General features: G+C 37.9%; 1 protein-coding gene across 10 annotated transcripts in view; it reads right to left on the bottom strand.

Moving 5' to 3' along the window:
• Window positions 1-27,452, bottom strand: part of celsr1a (cadherin EGF LAG seven-pass G-type receptor 1a) — a 140,268-nt gene that overhangs the window by 47,267 nt on the left and 65,549 nt on the right. For 7 of the 10 annotated variants that reach the window (XM_022671339.2, XM_049473648.1, XM_022671337.2 and 4 more), the window contains exon 6: window positions 21,457-21,537. The exons of the other annotated variants lie outside the window; for them this stretch is intronic. In XM_022671339.2, the coding sequence (XP_022527060.2) occupies window positions 21,457-21,537 (81 nt within the window). The remainder of the gene's footprint in view (window positions 1-21,456; window positions 21,538-27,452) is intronic. 10 annotated transcript variants of the gene reach the window in all.

The raw sequence follows: 27,452 nt of genomic DNA on the forward strand, positions 1-27,452 counted from the left end.
TTCTGCTAATGCATTATGCACACTTTAACCTGTTCACAAAAGAACTGTATATGTATATATGTATATATTTATTCATTTTAATAATTTATTTTTTAAGCACTGTGTCTATTAACATACATTATAAAGGACATTTAAATAACAGGAGCAGAATTTTGTCTTTTTTATTGTTTAATTAGTTAATTTATTAATTTCAATAAAGATGACTGCCACATTTCAATTATGTTAAAAGAAATAGTCATATAAACTACTAATAGTAATAGTTACTAATACTAATTAATAATCATTTTTTACAACACAATAGTAAAAGTCCTCTTTTTAAGCTAATTAGATGCTATATTTTCTCCCACCCCACTGCTTTTACTGTTTGAATTAGCTCTATCATGCCACAGTTTCCACAGCAGTGAAGGTTTTATCAGCCCTATCACTGCCCCACCTACTGCGCTGTCCCTTTTTCCATCCCTTAAAAACACACACACACACACACTCTCTTTCTCTCTCTTTTTTCCATCCAACATTTTTTCACAACAACGGGACTATTTTAACCCTCTGACGCTCGACTCAGCTGGCTATTTCTGCTCTTTTCTGTCCATTACGCTCTCTCACACATTTAAAAACACCTCTTCCTCTCCATTTTTCCCTCTTTTTCTCAGTCTGTGTGTCTGTCTGTCTATTTGATCTCTTTTCCTAAGGAAGTGCCACAGCAGAGAGAACGTTCTGGTTGAAAGCATCGAGGTGTGGTCAGGCAGGGACGTCCCATCAGGGGACCGGAGCAAACAAAGGCTCTGAAGAGCTGAGTGTGTCACCGTATGTCAGAACGTACTTAAAATAGCTGATTAATGGGCACGGGCCTAAATCAGCGCATTCGAATTCTGCTGCATTCTTTCAGCGCATTAGCAGCAGGATATGAGGGCGTGAGTTATTATCCAGATGGCTATCTTCTTCAACCATGCTTTTATTTCTTTTTAAATGCAGGAGACCGGACAAAACAAACGTGGGTAACTGAGCTTTGCATCATTTGGACACATCTGGGACACTTTTAAATGTTTAACATGTAACCAGTGAAGCTGAATAAACTTCAATTGAGTGTCTGAGAAAGTTTCAGTTTTAGTTTAATTGTAGTTTTAGTGTCCAACTTTTGTTTTTACAGTTTTGCACTAGAGCAACAAGGCTAGAGCTGGGAAGTTGTGGAAGTGAACACACCATTATTTGCACATAAATACAGAAATAATTCCGGCTGTCTGCTCAAATTGTTAGTAGATATGTAAAACCCAGTGCTTCTATTAACGTTTATACATAACAGTGTGTTCATATACTTTTAAAAACTATATATGCAAGTCTGTTTAAGAATAGGTTAATTAAATGCATTTATTTTGTGTGTCAAAAAAAAAAAAACTAATACTGGCATAGCTTAGCACTTTAACAAGAACATTTACATTTTCTGTAATTGTTCTTGAGTTTGACCTGTTTCTCTGTCATCTCAGTGTCATTTTAACACAGTGAATCCCACTAGCTTCTTTTTCCACATTTTTGGACATCGAATAGTGATTAAAAGGCTTTCGCTAAGCTGAGTGTATATAAATGTTGGAGGTGTAAAAGTATTGTAAAATCTAACAGCATTGAAATTTCACGCAAAGCAGTTTATAATTATTGAATTATCTATGGCTTATTTGCTGAATTCAACATATTGAAAAAAGCTACTTCTTTTTAAATGTTGTAGTTTTCCCAAAGCATAAAGATCTGCAAATAAATAGAAACCATTTTATATTTTTGGAAAAAAGCTCAGGTTCACAAGTTTATTTAGAAGATTTAAACTTTAAAATTTACAGCTGTAACAACGTTTTTTATATATATATAATTTTATTTTAAAACATTTCCCATTTTCTCCCCAATTTACATGGCCAATTACATGGCCAATTATCCAAACCACTCATAAGGACTCCCCCTATTACTAGTAATGCACATCACAAGGAGGGTGATATATGTGAAGTCAGAAACCGCCTCTTTTCGAGCTGCTGCTGATGTATCATTGTCGAGTAGCATCACAGCGCACTCGGAGGAAGCACAGTGACTCGGTTCTGATACAGTTTCGATTTCAGCTAACAGACAGCTTGTGCTGAGCGACATCGCCCTTTTAATTGATGTGGGAAGAGAGTGCCATCTACCCACCCAGAGAGAGTAATGTCAATTGTGCTCTCTCAGGGCTCCGGTAGCTGATAGCTATGCTACATGAACAAGATTTGAACTGACAATCTCATTTTCATAGTGGCATCGCTTAGCCCACTGGACCACTCGGAGGCCGTAACAATGTATTCTGACCAGGGGTGACCAAACTGCTGTTAGCCACACTAGTTTTCTCAAATTATGCATCTTACTCCCACCAACACTTAAAGAGTCAGGCATATCACTTCTCTGCGATGTCTGTCCCCAGATCAGCACTATACCAATTTAGCAATCCCATTAAAAAGAACTGAGATCACATCCTGCCCTCTTCGTAGGGAAGTGACCAGTACTGAAATCTCATTAAGTCCACTGGCTCCGGGCCGAGCGCTGCTCAAAGAAGTGAAAAAAAAAAAAGAAAGTCAGAAAGCTCCAAGCGGGCCAGCGCCGTTGGCACGCAGCCTGCCCAGCGACGCAGCCTTTCAACCGGTGACTGTTTTTAGCATCCTTCCCTCTCCAGAGCCCCAGAGTTCCTCTGCTGTACGAGGGTCTGACATGAACACCTGTCCGACTCGTCCCAGTGGAGACGCACTGCTGACGGACGAGCATTAACTGCGGTTTAACACTGGAGAGGCTCCAGTTCATAAAAACACACTCAGAGTTCCTGCATGAGAACTGCTGCTGGGGAGCTGGCTGCTAACACTGTTTTTAGCTATGCTAACACCTTTTTAGTCCATGTTTATAGATAACACTGTGACATACAGTGTCAGAAACCACATAAACAAGTCTATCATATATTACATAACAACTTGGCACAGTTATATTACAGCATGGGATGATTTAGGTGTGATAATTGTATGAGATATGCCCAGTGATCATACTGGTATACCACTTTGGTCATTCTTGTGCTGGGCGGTATGACCAAAAATGCATATCATGATATTTTGCAAGATTCTGACGATTTCATTGTATATCATGGTATTTTTTTTTAATTAATATTTATTAATATGTTTGTGGACTACTGGGCTTAAATAAAGTTATAGAGTTTTGACAAACTGTACTGTTAGGAGTACATATAATATAAACAGTAAGGCTTTAAATTAAGGCTTTGATTATTATAGGGTATACTTTGTCCCACAAATTTAGAAAAGAAATCAAACTTTATTAAAAGAAAAACAGCTGAAGCGTGTAAACAATAGACCATAAAACAGGGTATGCCAAAAACCTAAAATACTCAAAATGTAAGTATTCAAAAGATATATTTTTCAAAAGCATATGTAAATGCAAGTTTAATATCAATTTACAATATGTTATCATTAAAGCCATTAGAGGTGTTAAAGTTTTTAAGCAGCTGTTTGTCAGTTTATTACAGTTCTCTTGGTTCTCCAGTTAACAAATACATTCAGTTCAGTGTGCATTAAAATGATCCTTCAAGCTACAGGATTAATATATAAAAGAGGGCTATAGTTACTCATACTGTAAGGAACAACACCAGAAGCTGTAGGTGTTCTGTTTTCATGTTTCTCTATGCAGGACAGCACGAGACTGAGCTGAGCTGCCGTTACTGTGCTTCTTTGATGGTGCTCTACACTTCTACACAGCACTCCACAGCGCCTTCTAGTGGTGTGGTGGTATGAGAAAAATGCACACCGGTTCTAGTTTCCCCTCAGGTATACCGTATGAACTGGTATACTGCCCAGCACCAATTCATTCTGGTAAAAAGTAGTTGACTAATGGTATAGTGGGTTCAGCTAAACCCTCAAACTCGCACAAAACATATACACCAAACCACTTAAGAGCTAAGCTAGTCAGCCACCATAACCAGTTATTCATCAGGGTTCCCTTAATGCTAACAAATGTTCAGACAAAAACAGTTCTAAATTTGTTCTATTCAGCCCAAATTCAAACAAAACGATTCCGGTAGACTTCACAAACTACAACAAACCATCCTACACTTCCTGTTCCAGTAGTGCCGGGTTTCCTTCAGAAGCTGAAAGCACTTTTGAGCGTGTGCCAGCTCCCTCATAAGCGTGTACCATGTACCGTACAGTACGACACAGTCAACAACAGGCAGGGTCAAGCGAGTCAGCCTCACTGGCATGCCCTAAGCTTTGATTTAAGAGTTAAGCTCCAGAGCGCTTGATTTCACAGAGTCATTTATCTAGCCTCTTAATCAAGCTCTCAGGGGAGTAGAATAACAACAGGCTGGCTACCAACACGGGGGAAAATCACTGCCTTTTTACACAACGTATAGCAGGAGGAGAGATTATAAGAGAAATTAATGAGAGAGAGTGGAAAATTGACTGAGAACAGATCTACAGATCTAAGAGGTCTGTAGATCCGTAGATCTTTCCTATGTTTTTCATTAGTTCTGCTATATAAAGAGTCTATGCTGTAAAGAAATTCACTGTACATTAACAGTAAAAAGAATGAATCTCTTGTTATTTATACTGAATTAAAAATGTATTTTATTGCAATTTAACAGTAAACGGCAGTTTACAAAAGTTACAGCCAGCAACATTTTACAGTTTTATTTTAAAATTATGGAACATTGATGTGCTAATATACTTATTCACATTTATATAGTTATATACACACTTTGCTGCTTGCTAGCTAGCTAGGTAGCACTAGCTAACATTCTACGCTACAGTTCTACAGAATGCTAATTTTACAACGAAACAGGCCTATTTAGCATCTGGATAATTACAAAATGTTTGAATATATATAGGCTAACAATGATGGACACCTTTATTCCAATACCAGGAGATTATGTCCACAGTTATATAATATTATTGGTAAATTGATCTATAAGCATTTTACAAGTATTATAACAAACAATACAATACTGTTTAAAATTGACAGTTTTCAGCTTTAGCTTTATCTTAAGCAATTCAATACAGTGTATCTTTATAAAGTCACTGTATTAGCATTTCCCATCAGATCTATCTCTCCAAAGTCCACGTAACACTGGACAAAGTGGTGTTTTAGCCCAATTCAGAGCTAGAATAGCATCCCTGGCAGCTTGTCGCTTGGTGCAAAGCAGGTGAAAAACTGAACAAAACCTCCAGTGTCTACAGCAGTGCGAAAAACAACACTACCAAGAGGCAACCGCGGCATCAAATTCGTCCGTATCGGACTGGATTCAGTTTTATAATTCTGTCAGCTCCCTTCAAGCTCAACTCAACGAAAACCATGTCCAACCATGTTTTACCATTTTCAACCATGTTCATCAAAGGACTATAAAAGAACAGCCTGGTAGAATGGCAGTGACTTGGCAGCAGAATGACACGTGCAATCAACAGTAGCTTGAAATAGCCCAATGGCCCATTCATTTCCACAGCTTCCACTAAACCCTAATCTCCAGCAGTCTTTCAGTCACACCTGAACCGCAGGCACCAAGCTCGGGGTTATCACACACATACCCAAACACACACCGGTGTGGATCTGACCCATCAAAACACCTTCCAAGGCAATAGGCAATCCCTGGCCCTTCAGAGGCCCGAGCCAAACTCTCCTCAGGTGGTTTGGCGGCAACCAGCACTGGCAGCTAACAGACATGTGGGAAGCCAAACAAGCAGCAGAAGTGCAGACTGGAATCTGTTTGGGCACGCAGCACCTTCAGATGTATCCGGAAACAGAAGCCAGACTACTGAGAGTCGCAGAAAGAAAAGCTTAACACAGATTATTCCCAAGGCAGTTTGTGAATCACAGCGATTAATAACTTAAATAAAACAATGTCCCTTGATATACTCTGAAAAAATAAGAGACCAGTTAAAAATGGGTTTGGTTGAGTTACTTTGATTTTACCAAATTGAAAACTTCTGAAATATCATGAGGGTGATGGATTATCACAAGCCATCAAACCAAGCTGAACTGCTTGAATTTTTGCACCAGGAGTGGCATAAAATGATCCAAAAGCAGCATGTAAGACTAGTGGAGGAGAACATGCCAAGATGCATGAAAACTTTGATTAAAAAAACAGGGTTATTCCACCAAATATTGATTTCTAAACTTGAACTTGTTTTCTTTGCGTTTCTTTTTGAGGTCTGAAAGCTTTGCATCGTTTTTTGTTATTTCAGCCATTTCTTATTTTCTGCAACTAAATGCTCTAAATGACAATATTTTTATTTGGAATCTGGGAGAAATGTTGTCTGTAGTTTATAGAATAAAATAACAATGTTCATTTAACTCAAACATATACCTATAAAAAGCAAAAGCAGAGAATCTGTTTCAGAAACTGATGTGGTCCATGATTTTTCCAGAGCTGTAAATTACAGATACTGTGCAGAAGTATACTGCACCTGGGAAAATGTGGTTTAAAAGCAATTTATCTAGGAAGCAGGTATTTCTTTGCACGGAAAAACATTCAAAAATGAGAATAAACAAAAAAGAAATTAGAATTCAATCATAAATACAGAATACATACAATTTCTTTACTTGTAGCCTGTGTTCATTCAACCATTACAAAAAGTTTTCACAAAGAATAGCAGTATTCTAAGTTCAGAAAATTATGCCATAAATAAATAAATTACAGTAAGAAAAGAACATTTGACACAGCAGTGCTGCTGGAGTTTTTAAACATGGTCAACTCACTGTCACTGTGCCAATGAGTTAATATGATTTAATATTCAGACAATATTTTAACCCAAAATTAACCCATTGATTTCTACTAATTATATTACAGCCAGAGGGTGGATGGAGTTAATCACATAACATAAATTTGGATTGCTGGTTGGGGAATAAAATATGGTTATTAATGGAATGTATACACTCCCCCATTTAATTTCACATCATTAAGATTTACATTATACTGTACTGGCTTTCCATTTTAATATCACAACTGCAATCATTTCTTTGATGTTTCTACCTTAAAAGACACACACCCACACATATACACACCCCTTAATCTCTGGCAGTATACCACGTGCCCTCTGGCCTCTATATCTAACAGGTGCCAGCTTGCATGAGGTTGCTGCCCTGGGGAGCAAAGCAGGATCTCAAAAATCTCGTCTTTCTCCTCACATACCCATCCTCTCTGAGACAGGGCTGACTGATCTTGGCATAATACAAGCATTGTCTTTATACTGCTATCAACTGTGCAGCAATTTGCCTTACATAAACTGATCAATCAGTAATTAATCAATCAGACTGATTAAAATAACTGCAGGAGCACTTAATTGGCCACAAAAAAATGTCTAATCTTAAGATTACATATAGCTCTACAGTACTAATACTAGTGCTATATTGACATAACAAAAGTCATGGGAAAAAAGTAGGAATGCCCACACGGGTATAGGTTGTGAGGTGTTATCTTGTGAGTAAGGATGACTAAACACTAGTCATAAAAGACATGGCACCAGCTCCTTTTGCCATTCAAATAGACAACTTTACTGGAAGTCAACATAAAAATGTCATTTTGAAGCATTTTGATTGGTCCCCCCATTATGGAATTTGGACACAATGTTACAAACAGCTTTCATATTATGTCAAAAACTGAGATATTAATAGACAATAAGAGACCACTTAAAATGATGAGTTTCTTTGATTTTACCAAATTGAAAACCTCTGGAATATAATCAAGACAAAGCTGGATGATCACAAGCCATCAAACCAAACTGAACTGCTTGAATTTTTGGACCGGAAGTGGAATAAAGTTATCCAAAAGCAGTGTGTAAGACTGGTGAAGGAGAACATGCCAATATGCAAAAGTGATTTCTTTGCATTATTTGTGGTCTGAAAGCTCTGCATCTTTTTGTTATTTCAGACATTTCTCATTTTCTGCAAATAAATGCTCTAAATGACAATATTTTTATTTCGAATTTGGGAGAAAAGTTGGCCGTAGTTTATGTAATAAAACAACAATGTTCATTTTACTCAAACATATACCTATAAATAGCAAAATCAGAGAAACTGATTCAGAAACTGAAGTGCTCTCTTAATTTTTCCAGAGGTATATTATAGAATTATTTATGAGTGGTATATTCACATACATTAGCTTTGATGAGAATGTGGTCTAGATGTAAGTTTATCCAGGTTCCAGGTTCACCTCTCCCCTATGAGCTACCAGGTATGGTGGTGTTGTTATCAGTTAGGTGCCAGAGCGAACAGCAGGTGTGGGATCCGGTTTCAATGGGATTGTGTCCAATAAGGGGGGCGCTTTGCACAGATGTGGCAAATGGGGGTCCCACAGTGAAATGTGAACTACTGGGGCAGACAGCACACCCACACATTAATATACCCTTAACCGGAACATATTGAGCGGAGATCTACAGTGGTGTTAAATGTGACTATTTGTCCAGCTGTCAGATCACAACTGTTCTTCAATAGCCCAATCTGCTCATAAGCTCCTCTCTGAACGGAAGCATGTCTTAATCAGCTCGCTGAGGCGGGACGGGATCGCCCCCGGGGTGCAGCATTCCAGCTTCACTGAATTTCGACTTGACACCTTACAATGTACGCTTAATTTTAGCCCAATTACATACTGATCTACCTGCCAGTGAAGTTAAAAAAAACGGTAAGCAGTAAGCTTTATGAGAATTTGTGCAAAAACTTTACACTTCATTTCAATCCATACACAATATATACAGCTCTGGAAAAAATAAGAAATCACCTAAAAATGATGAGTTTCTTTGATTTTACCAAATTAAAACCCCCTGGAATATAATCAAGAAAAAGATGGATGGAAACTATCAAACCAAGCTGAACTGCTTGAATTTATGCACCAGGAGTGGCATAAAGTTATCCAAAATCAGTGTGTAAGACTGGTGGAGGAGAACATGTGATTAAAAACCAGGGTTATTCCACCAAATATTTATTTCTGAACTCTTAAAACTTTATGAAAATATTTTTTTTTTGCATTATTTATGGTCTTAATGACAATATGTTTATTTGGAATTTGGGAAGATATGTTGCTAGTAGTTTATAGAATAAAACAACAATGATCATTTTACTAAAACATACCTATAAATAGCAAAATCAGAGAAACTGATTCAGAAACTAAAGTGATCTCTTAATTACATTTCTGGTGTCAAGAATCTAACGTTAACAGTGCTAATTGAATTTTTTATTAATTTTATAATCAAAACTGAATTAATAGCTAAAACAGCCTCCAATACATTTTAGATATGTGAGTTTTAGACATCTAAATAATCACAGTTCAGGATTTACTAATAATGACGGTATTATTAATATATAAAACTATCTAACAGTGTAAATATCTGGATACACAATTTATCATAGTGAAAAAATAAATTACAGGTTAGAGATTAATCATAAATCAATGGTAACATATGACTAGTCAAAATTACAATGTAATGGCAACATATAGGCAAAGTTTTAAGGCATTTTAGGACAGAACAGCTTACCATACATCTGTATGTGCTGTATGTGTTTAAAAAAAAGTATACTTTTTTACTCAAAATACTTTTAAATTGTTAATTAATAACGTATTAATTATAATCATGCACTATAACCCAAACTAAATATATCCCTCCATTACTTTCTCACCCTCTCTCTCTCTCTCTCTTTCTTATTCTCTCAATGTCTCTCTCACCCGCCCTCTTTCAGGTGTTGACAATTCCCCCTTCATCTCCTAACACTCATCTCTGGGGACGATAGGCTTGCTGGTGCCATGGCAATGCACTTGATCCCCACAGCTTGTGACAAAGAGCGAGAAGGAGGAGATCAGGAGGCGGGAAAGAGAGAGAGAGAGAGAGAGAGAGAGAGAGAGAAGAGAAAGCCTCTTACTCCAGTGACATCACCACTCGCAAAGTTCACTTTGATATGCAAAACCCTAGTGCTGCTCTTTGAGAGACTGCTGGTAAGTAATCAGTTTGCAGTTCAGATGCACATTCAGGCATAAATTGTAAACTCACTATATATAATTATATATAAACTGTATATGTCTTTCTAAACCTGAGCAAAGTCCTTATAGAAAACTCTGTCAGCTCTGCGATTATCTATGCAACGCCCCTGGGCAGTTATTTCCACTCATACAAGACCAGACTCCTATCTACATGAATAAAGAGACACCTAGGGGCATAACAATTCCCAGAATACCTAATTTGATTCCATACATTACGGGAGTGTCTCAATACAGTGAAGGATTTTTTATTCCACAAAAAGAAGGAGTCTTAAAATGTACCTTATGCTATGCTTCATGTTTCTATTTTCAATTTGTTTCAACACACAAGGTGATAAAATACAATAAAGCAACAATAAATTACAATACAATTAAGCAATAAAGTACAATAGCAATAAGCTATGATGAAAGTGCTTCAAATTACACGTTAACAGCAAGCCCACCACATAACACCCTATCAACAATCAAACTATTCTCAATCTACCTTAATAAGACATTAGTTACAAGCTCCAATATTTTAGCCTTTTTGGATGCTTCATAACGTTTGGCTCCAAAATGTAGGGCTGAACGATTTTGGAAAATAATCTAATTGCAATTTTTTATCTATAAATTGCGATTGCGATTTAAAATGCGATTTTTTTTTTGTCTTCTCAAGTATTTTTCAACAACAGAAGCAATAAATCAATCTGTTTAATAATAAACAATGTCAGATTTATTTAAAGCACAGATAACAATAAAGCAAAAAAATCTATGCTTTTCCTTTTCATCATTTGTTTTTTTATAGAAAAATAAATAGATAAATAGCTTTTCCTTTTCACCATTTTTTTTTATTAGGAAAAACAATAGATATACAAAATTTAACTTACTGCTCTCCAGCTAGTAACATCATGAAAAATTAAAGTGCAAAAAACATAAAGAGAATCTGCTTTAACCAACTCGTTATTTTCTGTATTTGAAGATGCAGCACTGGTCGTTGGCATTTTAGCCTTGCAAATACCACACAAGGCTTTGTGGTGTTTTTTTAAATGCTGAAAAAGGTTTGTAGTGTTACCTCGCGTCGTAGCAACAGTAGCAAGGCACGTTTAGCACAGTACCTGACGTTGAGCAGCATCTTCTTTTTTAAAGCCAAATTAATTCTACACAACTGATGTGTTCCTTCGAGCCTGAAGCCATTGTGCAACAAGGGCGTTTTCACACCTGTAGTTCGTTTCTAATGAGTTCGTTTACTTGGAGCGTTTTCTCGCTCTGTTCGGTCTGGTATCCCACAGGCATAAATGTAAACGCACCAAAATGCGCATCAATAAACCACGCGAGCAGCCTGTGTCCTCTGATTGGTCAGAGCTGTCTGACACGGGAGTACATTAAATATAAATATACGAAAAAAGTAAATACAGCGAGAAGATTTTGTGTTCCAGCGCAAATATCTGTGCTTTAACACTGAACGCTGAAACGCTGCACTTTCAAACACAGTGTTTCTGCGCGCAGCGCAGATTTATACATAATAAACAGAGTCACGCGGCTGTGAGCTATGAATGCAGCGCAGATTTATACATAATAAACAGAGCAGTGAATGCAGCGCGTGCCTGGACACAGTGTTTGTTTACAGCTGTGGTAATTAGCGTTATCTAGCTAATATATTAGTTTAAACTATGCTTGCTTTTTTAGCAGTTTAGCTCAAATAAATGGCTTATATTTAATAGCTGGATCCGATCGAGACCGGATCACGTTCTCACCGCAAGCGAACCGCTCCAGAGTTCGTTTGGTACCGGACCGAGACCACCTCCTCTAGCTGGTCTCGGTCCGGTTCTTTTGATCCGCACCCGAGTGCGATTACTGTTTTTACACCTGCTCAATCGAACCGCACTAAAGTTACAAACGGACCAGAGTTCATCTTAACCAGACCAAATAGTGCTGGTGTGAAAACGCCCTAAAGTGCGCTGTGTTGGCTTCACTTCTCCACCTCCCTGCCTTCTGCTCGGGTATGCTCCGCTCGTCCTCGGCTTGGCTCGCTCCCAAGTCACGTGACCAGTCAAATCGCAGCCAGTGCGGTTAGAGAATCGCGTTTTAAAATATCGCGAGATTATCGCAAATGCAATTAATCGTTCAGCCCTACCAAAATGCATTCAACTTGTTATGGCTTCCCCACCAGCATGCTGACTCTCCTCTGCTCTCTGCACAAGCAGCAAGCTAATAGACTATAAAGTGTGCAATTTTATCCATAAACAGGTGCCATGATTAGTGTTACAAGAAATCCCATTCAAAAAGCAGTCATTCATACAGTATCTGTTGTGTATATGCTGCAAATAGTTAGGATGGTATTGATGGTAACAGCTAGACATATAATACCCTTAGACGTAGGCTACAACACTGCAACAACTGGGAACCCTGTTTCAATGCGGCCTAGCAGGACAAAAAACAGCCTTAAATGGGACACAAGCCTAAATTCCAGACCAAACCAACAGACCAACAGAAAGCTAGGACCAAATGCTTCAAGACACAGAGCAATGACAAATATCTGAAAAAGCTGAAAAGCCCACAATCTGTGTGTTTGTAGTAATAACCCAGCAACATTTCAGTTCCTCACAAGTTCTTACACGAGAGCAAACTGTAGCGGCTGTGATGCTGCCCTGTTGTGCCCAGAGGCTGAGCTCAGGTTTCTGAAGGGTTTTCTGATTTGACACTTACAGTTGTGAGGAAGCCTCAGCTTTGAGACAGACCGCCGTAAGACAGCAGAAACTGACAAGCCAAAATATACTCTTACAGCCATTCGGCCTGTCAGTCATCAGAGAGAGAACTTTGTTGTTCAGGATTAGAGGGAAAAGACACTGAGAGATCGGCGTACGCACGAAACTGGAAGAAAAAAAAATGAAAGAAAACGGTGAGAGAAAGAATGCTAGTCAGTCATGCTTACAGATTTTAACTAAACTGACATAGTCTGACCGAAAACAAAGTCAATTCTGGGTATGAGCTGAAGCAACAAGTCTATCCCACCAATTAGTATTATGTAAACTGCATGCCTATACCATTACACGCTTTAAGTTGAAACTGGGGCGAGTTAGGTCTTGCTAATGGGGTTTCCAATACTGTACGTTTCAGTCAGGCCAACTTACAATTACTCAATAGAGAGCACTATTTAGGACTTAAAGGAGAAATAGTAAGAAGTAAAATTTACTTTTGGCGTAGTAAAACCTGATAAAAAGTACTTACCTTTTTTTGAGGTAACAGAAAAGCTGCTCTCCCGCAGCTTTCCAAAGATCCAGTAATTTTGTGCTTTGTACAACGGCTGTATCGGGCATATTTTGCCTCAATAAATCGATTTGTACACCGTTATCCAGGCTCAAAGTAGCTCCACACCTCCTTGGTAGAATCCGGATAGCCCTGACATTTAAAATGAGGCATTATTACATTGAAATTGCACAGAAAAGTTTATTAAAAAGCACTGTTTACATCCCATAGCCCTTCTTTGTAGCTCCGGGTGCCGCCATCACTGTACTGATAATGTCATTATCTACAAAGAAGCACTATAGGATGTAAACACTCATTTTTATTAAGCTTCTGGTGCATTTTTTAAGATAAAAATGCCTCGTTTTAAATGTCAGGGCTCTCTGGATTTTACCAAGGAGGTGTGGAGCTACTTTGAGCCTGGATAACGGTGTAAAAAGCGATTTATAGGGGCAAAATATGCCCCGATACAGCCATTGTACAAAGCACAAAATTACTGGATCTTTGCAAAGCTGCGGGAGAGTATAGTCTAGTATCGCGTCCCAAGAATATTGGCACGTCCCATGGAAGCTAATGAAGACTGCGCAAGCATTGAAGATGTGTGTGGGGTTTTCCTGCATTTCTACTTGAGTCTCTTGTCATTCACATGGACAATTCTAGTCAGATGCTGCCAGTCACCGTCATTACCACCCACTGTACTGGTCCACTTTGGGTGGTGCGGCTTTCTATCATGTATTTCTTTTACGTACGTGAATGAGTGTGTTTGTGTGAGTGTCGGAGAAATCTTTTCTTTCTTGTGTGTGTGTGTGTGTGTGTGTTTGCCCTAACGCCACATCTATCTGCTTCTGTCGCAATAGTGTCGTCCACCCCTTCCTTTTAACGTGAAGTTCAAACACCATTACCTCACCCACCCTGTGGCAGTGTAAACCTAGAGCAGTGAATAATTAAAAGGAACCTGCCTGGCCCCATACAAGCATACACACACACATATATACACACACACCCTTCGGGCATACACCTAGCACTGGTGTTGTTCCCTGCCCCACAGGACAAGAGCCACACTTTGAGCCCTATATGTTACAGAGGGTCTGTCTCAAAAAAGAAGCCCATTTATCAAAGTTCGGCAACGTTCCAGCAAGACGCAGCCGGACAGCAGCTTTTGTCCCGTTCTGTTCTTTTAATGTGCCGAACAACCTGGAAGAGGCAAAAAGGCTACATGGTCTTCTCTGGTTTCACCTGGTGTCCACTTCTCTTCAGCTTAGCACACTTACAAACACACACACACCTAGTCACACACATACTTCACCTGACAAGCCACTCCACACCTCCATCAAGCTCCAAGCTATAGCTGGAGGTGTGGAATAGCTTGTCGCTACCTGCTAGGCTGTTGCTATATGTTGTAGTTTCTAGATGGATAATACCTAGTATGCTGTTCCAAAGTGATTTAATGGAATTTTAGTGGTGGCTAAGGTATTGCTATGTAGTTTCCACTGTATCCCAGAAGGTTTTTCAGGTGGTTGCTGTGGTACTCTATGTGTTTTGTTGGGTGTAACTGGTATAGTTGGTTTAAAACTTTGGCACTTTATCCATTTCTGTGAAAATACATGAAAAAAGATGGTGCTACATGAACATGCATCTGATCACAAAACCTGGAGATTTGGAGATTTGTCGACTGAATGTTAGAGAAGGTTAAAGAGAAGTTTTGATCCCCTGAACCAGCAGGAATGTGGGGTGAATGTTGGGGCCTTGAGCAAGGCAACTGTTCCAAGACCTTTCAGGTGGTTGTCCACCACACTGGGTGATTGTTCTTATTGCCCACAGACACTAGTGTCTAAGTCTAAGAGTGCAAATGTTCACTCTCAAAGATCATATGATCATCTGCAGAGGATGCTGTGATTCTAAATCTAACAGTCTCCCATATCAGAGAATCCCCTTCAAATGCTAACCACTAGAAAAGTAGGCGGCCCCTTGAGGGAACGAACAGAGACTGCGGATAGCACCACTGATAAAACACAAGTGGGAAGCTTCCGTTCTCTCTCAGGTCAGGTGACCCGGGTCCACTTCAGCAGGGTGTTTAGTCATGCTACACAGACTGTGAGGAATCTCACACTCATCTACAGTGAGACAGTGTAGTGGTTCCATCTGAAGATGAAGGAGGTAACGAGAGGCGGGATGAAAATGTGGAGTGAGTGGAGACTTTCTGACTGAGGTGGAAGTGGGATATCAATAGATATAGAGGTCTGGGTAGTCGAGTTCAACGCCACATCAGCTCGTCGGCTATTTCGCGGCAGGAAAGGTACTGTCTAATCACAAGGTTCTACGATCTAAGCCATCGCAAGGCAGACAGACACAGACAGACACACAGACACAGTCACTCACACACTCACACCTAAGGGGCAATTTCAATCAAGTTCCAATTAGCATGAACGTGCCGTCTTTGGACTGTGGGAGGAAACCGGAGAACCCGGAGGAAACCCACGCAGACACGGGGAGAACGTGCAAACTCCACACAGAAAGACCCGGGTCGCCCCAGCCGGGAATCGAACCCAGGCCGTCTTGCTGTGAGGCGGAAGTGCTACCCACCGCGCCACCGTGCCACCCGATATAGAGGTCTGAAAGTGGTCCAAAGTGATCCAAAGAAGAAGAAAGGCCCAACCTCAGAACTTACAGCTGCTAATATATTAGTGCCAGAATTTACAGTAAACCATCAGGGATCTTGTGGAGTCTATGGTTCGATGCTGTTTTGATGGCACAGGGGTGACCTACACAATATAAGGCATACACTACATAAAAGCTAGGTGGTTGCAATGATATTCCAGGTGGTTTCTGATGCTGCCTTTAAGTTGTGTTGGAAATATCATATTTACGAGATAAGAGCACATGAATGCCACCACAAACTCACATCAGTGGGAGACTCGGGTTTATAGATAAGCCCAGGGTTTTCCAGTTGGGGGCGTCAGCAACAAGAGGTCATGACAGTAACAGTAAAAATGTTAAGCTTATTAGCAACAGTTTGCTGGGTGTTAATTGTATATTTGTACTATTTGTGATTTAAGGAGTGTTTCAAAAGTTTTACAACCCATTAATTTCTATGGAATCCAATCTGAATCTATATTTCTCTGACATTTATCTATATATAACACAGTAAACAATTTACAAACTCCTACCCGGCTTTGTTTATAACTGCTTCACATCAAACCTGGAGATGTTTCAGACAAATTAACAAACTGATCTTTCACACAAGGATTAATCCAGACTGACATAAGAGCTTCATCTGTAATCTTGCCAACATAAATAATCTGCAGCAGACACTTCACTCTTCTCTCTCTGTTCCTCTCGCTCCCTCTCTCTGTCTCTCTCTCTCTGTCTCTCTCTCTGTCTCTCTCTCTGTCTCTCTCTCTCTCTCTGAATGGTTCTCTATAAGTAGGCAAACTAGCCTTCACTCTTTAGCCCAGGGCTGTTTGGATACCAGTCTAGGTGCTTCCAGGGAAGTGGAGGATTAGCAGAAAGCTGAGTGATTCACGTCCAACCAGTGCATTCCACCTGCTGTCATAATTTACCATTTAAAGAATTAGAACTAACCATTAGCGTGTAGCAGGTAGTGCTAGGAGGTACTGTAGTAAGGGTGAAACAGGGGGCAGAGCTTAAGTGCTGAGGCTGTGTTGTACCTCAGTTATAGCTAAATATAGTGATACATATTGTTTATTGTATAAATGTGCTTTACTATTGTGATATATTTTTTTATAGATTGCAAAGCCTTAGCAAATATACATAAGATAAAAGTCAAGTTTGCTGTCAGTTCATTTGTTTTCCTGAAAACAAATCTAAAGCATTTTTTACATTACTTTTCTAAATTATTTGGTTAAAACATTTTTGTTTTTATCACTTGAAATATTAAATTTATGTCATGTGACTAAAGGTTGCCATGTATAAAAGGTTAGTGGTAGTGGAATTCTGGCGGTTTGGTGGTTTTTTACACCGTGTCTCACTTTCCTGTCGAAAGGACCAATAGAAATGATGCAAAATGACTTGAAATAAATCAGTTTTACACTGACTTCCATTGATATTTAAGATATTTTTTCTCCTCCTACTGTAAAGTTGCTATTTTGGAGATATGCTATTTTGCACAACAGCGACAATATGCTCTATAACTGTGAACTATGAAAATGACATATAATCAGAAACGTGTATAATTATACAAATTTGAATCACTTTAGACCAATCAAAAAAAGGTTCTGCGGTCTCTTTCCCCCTCACATTTAACTTAAAATCTACATAAAGCTCATCTCACTTAAGCAAGATCCAACAATTATAATGAAGGCTGCAGGTGTTAATTCAACACTGGGGACTTTTGCCATGGCTGTGTCATATTACAAGACACACCTACAGATTACAAAGACCGTACACACTCCCGAGTGTGTATATAGGTGTGCTTAAGATTTACACAACTGAATTTCTTTCTATTTTAAAACTGAAAACACAAATCCGTTTCTGAACAGAGTCACCTCAGTCTGCAGATATCTGCAGTGTGTTCCCCTGCTCTGAATCTGTCTCTGCACTGTCTGTAGTGTGTGAGAGTTTGTGGGGCACAGCTGTGCCGGCTGATATGATATCATACTTCCTTCCTGTCAGAGGTGTGGCCTGTCCTTAGTCTGTCCATGTCCTTTCTCTCCTCCATCCTTCTGCTGAGGTTTAAATATTTTTATGACGAGAAATGGATTTTTTTTAAGCCACGCTGTAAGAGTCCAATATCATGGATGAATAAATGGCTACCACAATCAGGAAACGTAATGGCATTTCCCTGTTCCTAATAAAAGACTGCAAAACAGGTCAACTTAAAATAACTCAAGCTGATTAATCAAAATTTGGACACACGCCTTCTCATTTAATTTTTTTTATTTTTTATCATTTGCTACATCGAGATTAATTCTGAAGACATCAAAACTATGGAAGAATGCATATGCACCTATGAAGTAGTTTATAGATCAACTTCAACGTCATAGTCTTTAATATAAATTTTATTTACAATGTAGTAAATAAAACAAATACATCATAAAAAAATATTAATGAGAATGGTACTGTATGGTGCATAAAAACAATCAAATATTGAAAAAATATTAAACTTTACCGGGGACACAACGTGCAAATTTTGACATAAGGTCAAAAAGTGAAAGACTTCTGTTAAATTATTATTCATTTTGCTTGTATGTAGTATAATATCAGGTTAATATCAGTTATTTGTACATGATATTAATATAAAACAATTCTGGGTTATCTCTCCTTATAGTATAGCCTGCCTAGCATGCAGTACTACACGGATAAAAAAAAAAAACTGTAAACTGTAAACTAGTCTGGTAAAATTCAACCATTCATATTGATATTATTTGTTTCGCTTTATTTGCTTGCTTATTTGCTGACATATTAGCCAAATAACGCTAATTACCACAGCTATGAAAAATAGCTGTCTCTGCTCCATGCTGTTTACACACACGCTCTGTGCTGCGTTCACTGCTCACAGCCACACAACTCCGTTTACTATGTGTGCATCTGCACTGCACGTCATATTGAAAACACTGTTATTTGTTGTATGTGTCATTGTTAAAGCAGCTTTAAATTGCACAGATATACACGCTGGAACACAGAATCTTCTCGCTATATTAACTTTCTTGCTCCCACGCTAGACAGCTCTGACCAATCAGAGAAGTTAATTTGCTTGTGTGATTTATTGGTGCATATTTTGGTGCATTTAGGTGCCTGTGTGAAACCAAACCAAACAGAAGAAAAAATACCTCCAAATAAAAACTCATCAACTAATCCGGACCATAGAAATGAACTACATGTGTTAAAAAGGCCTAAGGGTCTTTGCTCCACATGATATTTGAACCGCGAAAAATTATATAAAAAAAAAACTGTAATTTAGAAGAAAAATCACAACCTTAAATAGGCCAAAAATAATGATTTTTATGAGTAGGTTTTAAAAGCGCTGAAATAAATTCCAGTTTGTGTTTGAGATTATGTTGAGTACTCCTTCAAGAAACCATCCAAAGAATAGTTATTTAGTGAACCAAACTGTTGGAACCATATGCAACTGATTAAGAAACAATAGCCTTTGACTTGGAGAGCAAAAGGCCACACAAGAAGCACACCGTATACTCTTTATTTTATATTTAAAAGAAAGCAGTGATGATGCACCTGATTGCAGAAACAATGGCCTTTTTTTAGGATGTAATACTAGGACTTTACAATCATATGCTAAACATCCTAGGTAATCCAATGCTTAAAACTGACCACAAGAATATATGTTATAAGAATCAAGGAAATCAAACACTTCTTCCACTTTCTAAGTACAGGTTTTATAAAATCTTTCTACCCCTCTTTCCCAAACAGGTAAACATTGCCATTCAAACGTCGAGGCCCCTCAGCGCAGAGTCACAACCGAAAGCCACACTGGTGTTTTATAAAAGCCGGCAGTGTCAGGAGCAGATAATATTCCAGACAGTTATTAATGCCGTTTGTTCAGTAGTCACCTGACCAGTGCTGGCAGGGGAATGTGTCACTGGAGAAATGTTCTACCAGCTTATAGAGCCTATGCCCTTTGCTTTAGAGTGCTGTAAGAGAGCTTTAGAGTGACCCGCTGCAATTCAAGCCCAGTGTCGCCAACAACAAAACACACACCTGTTTCAGCCTCTCCTATTCCACATTTCCGTTATTCTTCCTCCCTGCATCCCTGTATATTTAAACTGAATTCTTTAGGATTAGATTATGTGCATCAGGAAATTTCAAATGTCTACTCTTCCACATTTAAAATATTGTTTTTGTATTGGTCTGACTTACTAACAACATTTTAATTAGACAATTACATGTGCCCAAAATTTAGCATGAGACTGTATGTATTTTCTGTTGACTGGCTGTTGAAACACTCCTTATAATTTCTGTATGAATGGGAGGGGCTAAAATGATATACAATAATATTGTTCTTTCATTACTAAGAGAACAATGACCAATCAAACACAATCAACACATAGTGAACAAAAAGACCATGCCAAAAATAACAGTCTGAAATACAAATAAACAAAGAGACTGTGTCAAAACAAAAGTCATTAATTCAAATGAACAGACCGTGTCCAAATAAAAGTCCCCAACACAAATTAACAAGCAGACTGTGTCCAAATACAAGTACCCAATGCAAATAAACCAACTGACTGTGCTAAAATAGAAGTCAATATTACAAATGTCTAAATAAAAGTCCCAACACAAAGGCACCAACAGACTGTTTTTAAATTAAAGTCCCCAATACAAATTAACCAACATGCTGTGTCAAAACACAAGCCAATAATCAAAATAAACAGGCCATGTCAAAATAAAAGTCACAAAAAGCTATATGATGACATAAAAATAATTAATTAAAATTGGTCTTAAGTTTCTAGGGATCTGTGAAGGCAACTGTGTGTTTTAAAACAATCACAACATTTATACATGACATTACTTTTATTTAAATACATGTATGGAACAGCTTAACCGTTTCATATAGAGGCAGTAGAGAACATCCTAAACTCTAGCAATGATTGTATGATCTCAGCCTACTGTTTTTGACAGACTAATTTTAGACCAACCATACGCCATTAGAACTACAGTAATACAGTAAAACCATCTACAGTATATTTTATTCTTAATGACACACTACTCTACTTATTTCCTCTTTTCCATCTTTTAAAACATTTAACATTCTCAAGATAAAGATCTTTCAAGGCACAGACAGAATCCAATAGCAGGAACCTATAACTATAACCATTCATAACTATAAATCTGCCATAGAGTCCATTTTACAAGACTGCCTAATAGCAGTAATAATAGCTTCCTGTATAAAAACTTCAACTTCACCAACAATCCGGAAACATGTATATTTAGATGTATAACATGAGTATTTTACCAAATATTTTCACATTGCCTGTTTTCTGACTACGTTTTTTGTTCTGAATGCAAAATTTAAAACTAGAGTCAGAGATGTGAATCTACTTCAGCACCCTCTTGATCCATAAAAAACTACCAAAAAACAGTGTGCTTCAACTTAAAGAAAAAAAAAAAAAACCCAGGAACAGCCCTGCAGCCCCTGAGGGCCAGTGGGATGCAGACAGAAAGGAGTTAGAGGTCATTCAGCACCGCCACCCCACAGCTAGAGCTACACTAGTGTTACGGGACGGGACAGCTTACTGTACCTCCTTATGGGTCAGCTCCAGCCAGGCTGTATAGAGCGGGACCCGCAGCACCCCACTGGCGTCCAGCAGGTGCAGGCTGTCCTGGGTAGACCAGAGAGAAAGCCTCAATTAGAGTCCTCTTTTACCCCCACTCTTACATGTGTGTGTGTGTGTGTCTGTGTGTGTGTGTGTTTGTGTGTGAATGGGAGAGGGTGGGATGGGCTAACGCTCTTTAAAGTAATGATCGGACACTAGTAAAATCAGACACAGCTGTGAGGATCCAGCAAGAACATATGTGGTGAAAACCTTCACCTTCAGCTTCACAGAAACCCATCTGATAAAGAACAGCACTGCCAAACAACAGAGCCCATAACTTAACCTGTATATGTATAGAAAATTCTTTTGGAAATTTGGAAACAAGCAATAATAATGGATAATGGATAATAACTCTTTGCTTGCAAAATTGATAAGCAATAATCATAGGTTTCTTGGTGTTTAACTTGTCCAAAAATGTATGTGATGTTAGTGACATTCTGCATTTAAATAATCATATCAAAAAAATATCATACAATTACATCTGAATATTTTTTTTTATTTCAATGTGAAAAAAAATTATATTGAGAAATTGCCATATTAGTAAGTAATAAAGCACAATAAAGATTTGGCAAACACTGTGTTACACAAATTAATACATTAAATAAATTAATACATCAAGAAGTGTTCTGGTTTTCAAGATGCATTAAAAACTGTGATTAAGAAACCAGGGTTATTGCACCAAATATTAATTTCTGAACTCTAATTTCTGAATTTTTTATGAATATGAACTTGTTTTCTTTGCATTATTTGAGGTCTGAAAGCTCGGCATCTTTTTTTGTTATTTCAGCCATTTCTCATTTTCTGTAAATAAATGCTCTAAATTACAATATTTTTATTTGGAATTTGGGAGTAATGTTGTCTGTAGTTTATAGAATAAAACAACAATGTTAATTTTACTCAAACATACACCTATAAATACCAAATCAGCGAAAATGACTTAGAAACTTAATTTTTTCCAGAGCTGTACGTCTTAAGGAACCTTCTTTCCTTTTAAACATTGCTCCATAATGCATAATGGATTGATCAACATCAACTAGGAGATATTTTACTCTTACGTTGTTGCTTTTATATGTGTACTTTAAAGCACTCATTATCAGCACTAAATGACTACAATTCCCAACTAAAGCTTTAGATCTACGAGTGCATTCATCCCCAGATCTCCTACTAAGCCCTTTCATCCTTCTCTGAGAGATGACGTCCACTTCCTCTGGAGTTAAACGTCCGAAACTGAAACAAAACCCTCTTCATCTACAAATATCTCTCTGTGTGAGACCTTCCTGTTTGTCTCAGCTGTTGCAAACTGTCCGTCATCCTAATGAGGAACTCCTCATCTCACACACACACACACACACACACACACACACACACACAAAGAGAGATCTCCAGAACTGAACATTTTAAATTATAACTAAGATTTTCTTTCTTTTTGCTATTTATCAAATTTATTAAACACAGACTTAAGGCTACATAGTAATCATATTTCCAGGGTAATCATATTTCCAGTGTAATCACTTTTTATTTACACCTTTTATTTCCTGTCATGCATGTGTCCACAGGGGGATGAACAAAGGGTAGTTTAGGCAAGTTAGGGGACAAATGTTGCATTTGATAGAAACATGGTTGACCTAGAGCTGCAAAAGAGCTGTTGAATTGTTCATGGTGACCTTCTGTTCTGTTTCAAAGATACTTTTTTTAAATTATTCTATATACTGTAATATTTTACCAAGACAGCATAAACATCTCAAGCTTTACCTCAGCTAAGTGGGGAGACAATATGATAAATATTAAAAGAAGAGAAGTGAAATGAATACTATTCATTGAAATGAACAGAAAAATGCAACTAAAAACGCTGAAAAGGCTACTTTCTATAAAAGGGCAGGTTTATGTCAAGGTCACAGTGTGAACAGGGAATTTTTGGACACATTTAAATATCTTGACATTTTTTTTTAAAAATACCTAAAAAGTAGTAGTTATGTCAAAATTATTTTTTAAAAGTGTTCAATAATATTGCCACCAAAGTCGCCACCTGGATTTAAGTAAGTAAATGATCTAAATGGGGTTAAAGTTGCAGTTGGTCTGCAGGTCTAGGTTCAGCAACAGTATGTGCTGAAAGAATGAGGTCAGCTGACTACCTGAATATACTAAATATAGACCAGATTATTCTATCAATGGATTTTTCCCCCCCCCCGATTTTTCCAAGATGAAAATGTTAGGATTCATGGGGCTGGAATTGTGAAAGAGTGATTCAGGGAGCATGTGATCATCATTTTCACACATGGATTGTTCACCACAGAGTCCAGATTTTAACCTCATTGAGAATCTTTGGGATGTGCTGGAGAAACATTTGAGCAGCGGTCAGACTCTACCATCACCAACGCAATCAAAGATCTTGGTAAAAAATTGATGCAACACTGGATAGACATAAATCTTGTGACAAAGCAGAAGCATATTGAAACAATCGCCACAGTGAGTGCATGCTGCAATAAAAGCTAAAAACGGTCCAATTAAATATTATATTTTATATAAAGGTGTGTGACAATTATGCTTCAGATACAAAGGCAAGTTATTAATTAATATTGACCCGTGTAACATCCTCTACAACTGCCACCGGCTTGGGTGTGTGCTACCATGTCCTTAATCATGTGACCTCTGGCCTCTGCAGGGCTGGGCAGGGACAGGGTTACTTCCCTGCAGGTCAGGAAGAGGGCGACTGGTGCTTTTCAGTGTGTTCACCCTCTGACCCCGTAAATCAGTGCAGGGGTATTAGGGGTGAAAGGCTGACTGATCTACTGCATCTTGATACGAGTGCTCTAAAGCTCAGCAGCACAGCCGCAAAGGGCTGTAGGAGTACAGCGAGATTCCAGAGAAATCCTCCAGAATCCGGCAGATCTCTGAGTGAGCCGGCGCTGGGTGAGCGGTAAAGCTGGAAAAGCATCAGCAGACTGTAGAAGAATGTTTGAAGAAGGGGATGAACATACACTGATACTGTATGTCAAGATCTGAAGGTGATAAGTTGAATGAATCAATCCCTATACAAAATAAATATATTTCTATTTAATTAACAGAACGTGTGACAAGAAAATCTATTAACAATTTTGCAGGTTTTATTCCATACAAATATACAGTACCAGTCAAAAGTTTGGACACACCTTCTGATATTTTTTTTTCCTACATTGTAAATGAATACTAAAGTCAGCCAGACTATAAAGGAACACATAAGGAATCACGTAGAACCTTAAAAGTTTTAAACAAACCAAAATACCTTGTGAAGCATTTAGGCGGCTCTTATCTGGGATGCTGTTAACTTGGGGTTTCTGAGGCTGGTAAATCTGATGAACTTATCATGTGCAACAGAGGGAGCTCTTGCTCTTTCTTTCCTGGGGTGTTCCTGATGAGAGCCAGTTTAATCATAAATTTAAAAAGTCATTTTTTTTCCATCATTTTTATTTTACATAATGTGGATTAGACCATTACTCAAATAGGGTTATTCCCTGTATACCAACTCTGCCTCTTCACAACTTTACAACTGATGCTCTCAAACACATTAAGAGGCAAAAATTTCAACTAATTAACTCTTGACAAGTTTAGCAAAGCTGTTAACTGAAAGCCTGGAATTCCAGGTGACTCTACCTCATAAAGCTGACTAAGAAAATGTAAAACACCAAGATGTGCAAAGTTGTCATCTAAGCAAGAGGTTCTACTTTGAAAAATATAAAAAATAAAACATATTCTGGTTTGTTTCACTCTTTCTTGTGTACATGTACAATGCATTTTTTTAAATAATGAAAAACTACTGGATTTAAGGTGTGTCTAAAGTTTTTACTGGTCCTGCATATGAATGTGTGTGTGTGTGTTTGATTTGAGCTGTGTTTAATAGTAACGGTCATGGAGCAGAAAATAAGAAAACAAACAGCAGGAACAGCAGCTCTGCCCAGACAGGCAGCGCGAACATCAAGCACAGTGGTTTCAATGGCAACATATCACCAAACACAACAGCTAAAGACGACACGGATACAATCAAACAACTGTCTACAGCCTAATACTGCTGTTTAACACTGCCACAGTTTTAACATAGACAGATAACAGACATTCAGGCATGTCTGTCTTGAAATGAACAATTCTATACTCCTGCCTGTTTCTGGAACAAATATACAAACCACAGTATTAGAAGGGCATATCCTACTATAAAACAGGAAGGCCAATCAAGACAATGAGTAAATTAACCCTCCTGTTTTGTTCATTTGTCCGGAACAGCAGAGGTGTTCCCGGGTCAGTTTGCATGTTTAATTATCTAAAAGATGTCTAAAACCAAACAAATCCTAACAAGTAGTGTGAATATTTCAATCTCTATAAATATGTAGTCAATAGTGTTCCTTACCTGTAACAGGTAATGGTTCTATTAGGATAATTCACTCATTTTTCATAACTGTTCAAACTTTGTTTAATGTTTCAGTACTTCATAACTTTTGAAAGACCAACATTCATCTCTGGAAAAAACTAGGAGACCACTTCAGTTTATTTATAGGTATATTTTTAAGTAAAATGAACATTGTTGTTTTATTCTATAAACTACGAACAACATTTTTCCCAAATTCCAAATAAAAATATTGTCATTTAGTGCAATTCTTTGCAGAAAATGAGAAATGGCTGAAATATCAAAAATGATTCAGAGCTTTCAGACCTTAAATAACACCAAAAAAACAAGTTCATATTCATATTTAAGTTTTAAGAATTCAGAAATCAATATTTGGTGGAATAACCCTGTTTTTAATCACAGTTTTCATGCATCTTGGCATGTTCTCCTCCATCAGTCTTACACACTGCTTTTGGATAACTTTATGCCACTGCTGGTGCAAAAATTCAAGCAGTTCAGTTTGGTTTGTTGGCTTGTCATCATTCATCTTCCTCTTGATTATATTCCAGAGGTTTTCAATTTGGTAAAATCAAAGAAACTCATCGTTTTTAAGTGGTCTCTTATTTTTTTTTTTCAGAGCTGTAAAATACAATACAAATACAAAACATTTTTAGCTTGTTTTTGCAGGGAGTGGTTGCTAATATGTGAGATGAATTATTTTCATATTATATGTTGATTACACTAATTAAAGCAAGCGGAAGAAGTTTTATACTAAAAAGAAAATATTTTAACTATTTTTCCTAGATCTTCAAACTTTCAAACTTTAAAAAGTCAATTTGGCTAGTAACATAACAGGAGGTTAAAATGAGCTCTAACTTTACAGATTTACTTGAGGATGCAGGAATCAGTATGGCCAAAAGTATTGGAACAATATTAATTCTTTGGATTTTCTTTTTTAAATCAAGGGTATCAAAAAGTTTTCATCCAGCTTTTGATGGAGTAACTGTCTCTATGGTCAAGGGCAGGTTTACTACTAAATTTAGGAGCGTTGCTGTTAGGATTTGATTGTGTTCAGCAGTAGCATAGTCTGTTATTCCAGAGAACACAGATCTATTGCTCCACAGCTCAGTACTGGGGCCTTTATACCTCTCCAGCCCTCGCCTGGCATTAGGCATGATGGTAATATTGGCAATATTTCTCTGAAGGGAATAGACAAGCTGTATGTGTGATCTAGCAGCTAAATGCACTTATTACAAATTATGCAGTGTGCAAAAAAGACCAGTGAGGTAGAGGTAATTACTACCTCACTGGTCTTTTTTGCACACTGCATAATTTGCACACTGTCTTGTTATTTATTATTCTTTGTCTGTATTGTGTTGTATTGTCTGTCTGCACTTTTGTACTGTTGCACTTATTGTTCTGTCTACACTGTGTTTATGTGCACCATGGTCCCTGGAGGAACGTTGTTTCGTTTCACTGTGTACTCTGTATATAGCTGAAATGACAATAAAAACCACTTTCACTTTGACTTTTGACTTTTTATTAAATACCCTTGTGTTTGGGAGCC

The sequence above is a fragment of the Astyanax mexicanus genome, chromosome 2 (genome assembly GCF_023375975.1).
Source record: "Astyanax mexicanus isolate ESR-SI-001 chromosome 2, AstMex3_surface, whole genome shotgun sequence".
Taxonomy (NCBI): Eukaryota; Metazoa; Chordata; class Actinopteri; order Characiformes; family Acestrorhamphidae; genus Astyanax; species Astyanax mexicanus.